This window comes from Brienomyrus brachyistius, chromosome 18, assembly GCF_023856365.1.
Source record: "Brienomyrus brachyistius isolate T26 chromosome 18, BBRACH_0.4, whole genome shotgun sequence".
Classification (NCBI taxonomy): domain Eukaryota; kingdom Metazoa; phylum Chordata; class Actinopteri; order Osteoglossiformes; family Mormyridae; genus Brienomyrus; species Brienomyrus brachyistius.
In genome coordinates, this window is record NC_064550.1 from 13,599,216 (window position 1) to 13,606,180 (window position 6,965).

General features: G+C 44.4%; 1 protein-coding gene and 1 long non-coding RNA gene across 2 annotated transcripts; one reads left to right on the top strand and one right to left on the bottom strand.

The window, feature by feature from the left end:
• Positions 1-346: 346 nt before the first annotated feature.
• Positions 347-3,072, top strand: LOC125713231 (general transcription factor II-I repeat domain-containing protein 2-like). The gene is made up of 3 exons (XM_048984202.1): positions 347-2,121; positions 2,623-2,914; positions 3,051-3,072. The coding sequence occupies exons 1-3, from the start codon at positions 849-851 to the stop codon at positions 3,070-3,072; spliced, it is 1,587 nt and encodes a 528-aa protein (XP_048840159.1). The 5' UTR covers positions 347-848.
• A 483-nt stretch (positions 3,073-3,555) lies between these two features.
• LOC125713131 (uncharacterized) lies at positions 3,556-4,330 on the bottom strand. The gene is made up of 2 exons (XR_007383481.1): positions 4,003-4,330; positions 3,556-3,915 (listed from the first exon to the last, which is right to left on the bottom strand). It is a non-coding gene; the product is annotated as an uncharacterized LOC125713131 (long non-coding RNA).
• Positions 4,331-6,965: the final 2,635 nt, after the last annotated feature.

Consider the following 6,965-nt stretch of genomic DNA (forward strand, 5'->3'; position numbering starts at 1 on the left):
TAATCAGTCCAGAGGTAACATCACTTCTCCAAATTCAAGTTGCCGGCTATGATTACTGTAGGTCCCAGGGGAAGGGGTTGCACTAAACCAGTATTTCAATGGATTACGAAAAACCTTAGTGCAGGGGTGCCCAAAGTGGGGCCCGCGGGCCAAGATTGGCCCGCCGTACTATTTAGATTGGCCCGCCAATGGATATCTAAAAATTTAAATTATTACTGTACTAAAATTTGTTTAAAAAACTCTTAAAGCACGAATCCCAGTGTAGCTATCAGTGCATTTATTTTTAGTGTACGTTGACCTAACTAATATATATTATACAGTCCTCACTCTTGGTGCTTTGATTACATTTGAAATATCTAAGACTAAAATTGAAATACAAGCAACTATAAGGGTAATGTAGAGTATATCTGTCACGGGCGACCGCGGGCAGAGCGGCGATCGTGAGGGCAAGCGGGGAATCAGGAAGCAGGCAGGCAGGATTCGGGGCAAACGGGGATTTAATCAAAGGTTTTCGGGGAACAGGGAACATCGGACACTGACTGACATCAATGACGGACGAAGGACTCAGGTAAGACACGGACTGAAATACACAGGACTGAGCAAATGAACTAGATACAGCTGGGTACAATCGGGAGAAAACACGTGGGTAATCAGGGGGCGTGGCACACAGGAGGAGCGGACGAGCCGGGCATGACAATATCTGTGCACATATGTACATTTCCACACTTCATAAATAGTCATATTTTAACAATTTGCAAAAAGTCCCATGAGTCTTTGTTGCCGCCATACGGGATCAAACCAGTTTGTGGCGGGTCACCACCAGGCTGCTAGCTTAAGCCACTATCAACATGGAGCGGCATCGTCAGTGGCACACAGACAAAAGACATTTTAAAAAATGCTGGGAGGAAGAATATTTTTTCACTGACATAAATGCTAAAGCGGTCTGCCTTATTTGTAACCAGTCTGTTGCTGTACTAAAGGAGTATAACATTCGTCGTCATTATGAGACGAAGCACGCAGCATTTTCGCAATTCAAAGGTGATGCGCGAAAGAACAAGACCAGGGAGCTGCTGGCTAAACTTCACAGGCAACAAGGGACTCTTACACGGCCCTCGACAGCCCAGGACAGCGCGACACGGGCCAGCTTTGAGATTACTGCGCTAATTGCCCGGACTGGGAGATCATTTTCAACGGGTGACTTTGTTAAGGAGTGTCTGTCCATAGCTGCGACAATCATGTGCCCGTCACAGGCAAAAACTTTCTCCCAGATCAGCCTCTCACGAAATACTGTGACACGTCGTATTGAAGAAATGTCTCGAGACATTAAGGAGCAATTTAAAGCAAAGGCTGCTGGATTTGTCGCCTTTTCTTTGGCGTGTGATGAAAGCACGGACATTTCGGACTCTGCACAACTTTTGGTTTTCATACGGCGAGTAAATGAAAACATGGAAATAACTCAGGAGCTGGCTGGATTTGAGACACTGCGCAGCACAACAAAAAGTGAGGATTTGTTTGCAGCCGTTGAGCGAGTGTTGGATACGAACGGGCTGAGCTGGGAAAAATTGGTTGGGATAACAACTGATGGAGCACCTGCCATGGTTGGGAGGACAACAGGCCTTGCCACACTAATTTCCCAGAAGTTTTCCCAATGTGGAGGTAAGGTGGCAAAATACCACTGCATCCTGCACCAAGAGCAACTATGTGCCAGATCAGTTGGTATGGGAGACGTGGTGCGTGACGTGATTAAAATCATAAACTGCATACGATCAAAAGCGCTCTCACACCGCCAGTTCAGAGCTCTTCTAGAGGAGGTTGATTCACAATACAAGGATGTGCTTTACCACCAAGAGGTGAGGTGGCTGAGCCGCGGGAAAGTCCTCAAAAGATTTTTTGAGCTGCGCCATGTCATCGCGGAGTTTCTGACAAGCAAGAACAGTGACACTCAAGTCCCCACAGATGAAAAATGGTTTTGTGACGTGGCTTTTATGGTGGACATCACTGACCTGCTCAACACCCTGAATATTCAGCTTCAAGGGAAGGATCAGATCATCACTGAGCTGTTTGACCACATAACGGCCTTCAGGTCGAAGCTGCAGCTACTCTGTCGACATCTGTCAGCAGGTAGGTTAATACATTGTACACACACAGAGACACACATACACATTCAGTTTTAATGGTGATAATGTCTATCATACTGTATTTTATGCCGTAAATAAGTCCCGGCCTTGTTAACTGTGTTGCGGAGGGACAGCGCTGTCCATGGTTCTTAAACTTGATTGACAGGCAGACATGCGCTTTGTTTGTCTTTTGGAGCTTGCATATTTTTTGTGATTGTAAAAATGCTTATGATTTAATCAAGTGATAATGGAGAGGAAAGGTGGCAGCATGTACCTGCACCTCACATGATAAAAGTGCAGTTACTGGGATTGATATTATGTGGAATATGTTAGTAAGTGCATTTACTAACATATCCATATTCCACTGTTGTGCAGTTAAAAAGTATTGTTAAAAAGTATTGTAATAAAATTGTAAGGCTAACTCTTTCAAAGTACATAAAACAACATTTATGTTGCAATATTTATTATTATTTGACGACTTAGCAGCTCTTTCACTTCTTCCCAGGAAACCTTGCACACTTCCCTAGTCTGAGAGAGGTCAACCTGGTGAAGCAGAGACTGCCTGAATATGCAGCACTTCTCAGACACTTGGACCAGGACTTTGCGTTGCGCTTTGAGGACTTTAGGGAAAGTAGAGGTGACATGGAGCTGTTTTCTCAACCCTTCACCATAAGTGTGGACTCAGTGCCTGATCACATTCAGATGCAGCTAATTGAGTTTCAGTGTGATTCTGAGCTAAAGAATAAATTCATGTCACTACACCTGAAAGACTTCTACACACATGTCTCATCTGAAAGGTACCCAGACATTAGGAAACATGCACAGGTCATGTTAGCTTTGTTTGGCAGCACTTACATCTGTGAACAGACTTTTAGTGTAATGAACCTTAACAAGTCCAGGCTCAGAAGCACTCTGACTGACCCACACCTACAGGACATCCTCACCCTCTCAGTGAGTCAGCTGCAACCTAATATTGATAGGCTGATAAACGCCAAAGAACAGCTTCATGTTTCTCACTAGTGGTGCAATTATATTGTTCCTACTGTTGTTGTTGTGTTGCTGTTGGACATGCACTCTTTGACATTTTGCACTATATGTGATTACAAAAGCTTAGACGTGTTCTAAATGCCTATACATGACTTATTTGTCATATTTTGTTTATGTTATTTACACAGAAAAGAAGGTTAGATAACTGTTTGATAAATAAAACTACTTTACTTTACTATTAGTGTTTGTATTTTGTGTAAAATATTACATTTGGCCCGCGGTCCTCCGATAGATTTTCATTTTGGCCCACTAAGGGAAAATGTTTGGGCACCCCTGCCTTAGTGCTTAATTAGTAATCACCGATGGTTGCAGCGGAATTTCTGAAGAGAACCGTCAAACGAGAACAACGTTTATCAAAAATGGGAAATTTATGACGCTTTCACAAACTAGATAATATGAAAAAGAAAACTTTATTTTAAGTATGCAATGTCAGGAGAAGATTCAGCTCCCATCTCCAGCAGAGCTTCTCCCATGTCCTGGAGGACGCAGGGGACTGACTAGTACGAATGGGCCTTGTTCCATGCCTCCATTGTGGAGGCGGCTGACTGGAGCTGTGGCCTGTTGTGGCAGCAATCCCCGAACCCGCTGGTGGACAGCGTTGATGAAATGTTGGAATGCGGCTTCGGCGGTCGTCGAGGTAAAAACTCAGGTGTGGGAGGAGTTTAGCGAGGCCATGGAAAATTACTTCCGGACAGCTTTGTCTTCAAAGACCTCGATCCCACCAACACACCTTCCAATGAGGAAGCAGAGTCTGGGGAAAAAAAGAGGTGTCTATATAAACTCAATGTATGTTATAGGGAAAGAATTCGGGGTGGGGGGTGTAAATGAGGTTACGTACTGGGCATGCTGTTGTGGGCAGATGGGTTTCTCTCCTCCTTGGCGGCCATTAGGGACTAACGAGGTGAAGCGTATTCTATGATGCGGGGGTGCGCAGGCACTACGCAGCAGCTGAAATGCTGTCTGGCTCTGCTCATGTCCTGCGCACGATACCAGCTGCCTGTCCCCGCATCATAGCACTCCACCTTGTTAGTTACCCCAAACCCATCGTGGCCGCCCATCACAAATAGGAGGTCGTCCACCACTGCGATGCCAAACTCACTGCGCGGTGTGGACATGGGGGCCACAGCATGCCAGCGGTTTGTGGTAGGGTCATAGACCTCCATGATCTGCAGGTGATCAGGCCTGTTGATACCGCCCACCTGAGAGATGCCAAAGATTCATTATCACTTGCTTGCCAAAAGGATGGGCAAACATCAACTTTCCCAAAGTCATGAACTCTTAAGCAATTTTCACCCTATGAAAGCAGGCGCCTTAGAACCTCCCATTGTCTATAGATGACACAAGCTTATATACAGAAGTCAACCTATATGCAATGAAAACATGGATTTGGGCAACAGAAAACTTGTATGATTCGGTGAAAACTGTGAGCCTTCAAAAAAGACTCCTTATGCTAATATATTTTGCTTTTTTATTGTTATTAGTTAAAACGAACACTTGAAGCTAATCAGACACTGAAAAAAACAACAATCTGACTAATTATATCTGGAACTAGGGAAAATAATTAATAAAAAATCTAAACTTTACAACCCGAGCTAGTAGCAGAGACCCCCCAGCAGATCCATTTATAACCCAGAAATGAATGCAGGGAGGCTAAAGAGGGTAGCATGTATGTTTTTTATGTGTATTAAGATAAGCCTTTGCAGCAGGTATTTCTGGCATTTAACTGTTTTGTTTGGTTTAAATGTATCACAATGAAAGACACAGCAGCAAAGACAAAAAAACCATGAGTCTTACAGGTAAAATGTGAGATTTGACACAGAAAGGAATCACTCACCGCATATATCTTCCCTTTATACGCCGTGACTCCAAGGCTGTGACGGGGAGTGCTCATTGGAGTGATCAAGCTCCATTCGTTTGTGAGGGGGTCAAAGCACTCCACTGTAGATAGGCTCTCTGTTCCATTGTGGCCCCCACAGATGTATATCTATGAAAACCAATTTAACTGTGAAGACCGTTATACTGTATATGACTGGGGTTTGGAGGTTACAGATAAAGTTCATTGTGACTCAAAAATAAAAGTATATGCTATGCATAGTGTATGACAGGGTTCCCCAGTCCCGTTCCTGGAGGAACACAGTTTGCAAATTTCCCTTCTGAAACACACCATAATCAGCTAATTTTCAGGTTTAGTATGGCTGTTTGAAAAGGGAAATCTGCAAAGAGTTTTGGATTCTGCTCCCCCAGGAACAGAATAAAGGAAACCTGACATGGGAACACCATTTCATCTATCTCACAAGTCTTGGAGTTGACACCACAGCACTACCCAATGTGCCACTAATGGAGACCAATAATGCATTTATCCAAATACTTAAATGTATTGAACATAGTAATTGTTGATTAAAATCAGCAATCTGAAGAGAAAGAGAACTCATGACTGTGTAAAATACTCCATTTCAAGGGGAAAATGAGGGTAAACAGTCAGACGCCCTCCCATTACCCTACCTTGCCATTCAGGGTGGTGGCGCTGGCATCGTTTCTCCTCTCATTCATGGACTCGAGCTGGGTCCATTCATTGGTTTTTGGGTTGTAGCACTCTACGATGTCGAGGGGCCAGAAACCAATATGGCCACCCATGGCATAGATGAGCCCATCGAGCACGACCACACTAACATTACAGCGCTGCCAGTGTATTGGGGCCATCTGCTGCCATGCTCGTGTGATCGGGTCGTATCTGCGCACAGTATCGATAAAGTTTTGCCCATCAAACCCCCCAATGCAGTACACAAACCCATCATGGTACACCGTGCCATGACCAGCTAGGTTGCTCTGCTCCTCCTGCGTGATATCCACCCAGCGGTCGGCCCGTGTGTCATATGCGTCGATGCAGTTTGTCGTGTGCATGTTCCATCCACCAACAGCCAGCAAAATTTCAGAAGGCAAGCGCGGGCGGATCAGTGGGTTCTCAAAATCAGAGAATGGACTTTCATCATGAAGATCATAGATGACCTTCATGACATCAGTGATAATTGGCCTGCACGCCGCATTGGCCTTCACCAGATCGTTGGCTTTGACGATCTTCATAAAGTACTCCGGATCCATACGAGCCATCCGAATCTACACATGAAACAAGAATGAGAGAATTCCCATGAGTTCCTTAGTGCTTTCTGTGAATCTCTGGAGATGAGCAATTCCTAACATTAAGGATACAGCAGTAAGTGCAAATTTTTATTTCTTTAGCTGAAGCCATTTACTTTGAAAGTCTCAGATGTGTCAGCTAACACTTATTTCATGTAAGACATTTGAGTGTTTTGTTTTCCATTATTTGTTACACTCTCCCAGGTGTAATACCTGGAAGCCTTGGTTGTAGACTTATGGGACATGGAAATGGAGGTTCAGTCTCTAGCTACAGTAATAAGGACTTCACTCAATGAGCATTCTATTGTTATATACACAAGTCAATGAGAACATAGTATAACTATACTCACCTTGGGCAATAGGACTGAAATGTGGGCCTCTCGGGTGGCAGGCTCGTGCTCGATCCACCGGAGGATGGCCTCAAACACCACATCCTCTTCTCTGACATTCAGCTCATCCTGCTCTATGATGTCAGAAAGTTGTTCAAGACTTAGTTCTGGGAACTCGTTTGAGCTGATGGCAACCTCCTTAAAGTTTTTCAAGATGAAGTTGAATGCAGACTGGTGCAGCTCGTTTACGCAGTAGACATCGGCGATTTTAAGAAGGCCAATGCAGTTGTTGAGGCAGAGCTGCTCATGCAGGAAATCATAGCAGCGCTGTACGATG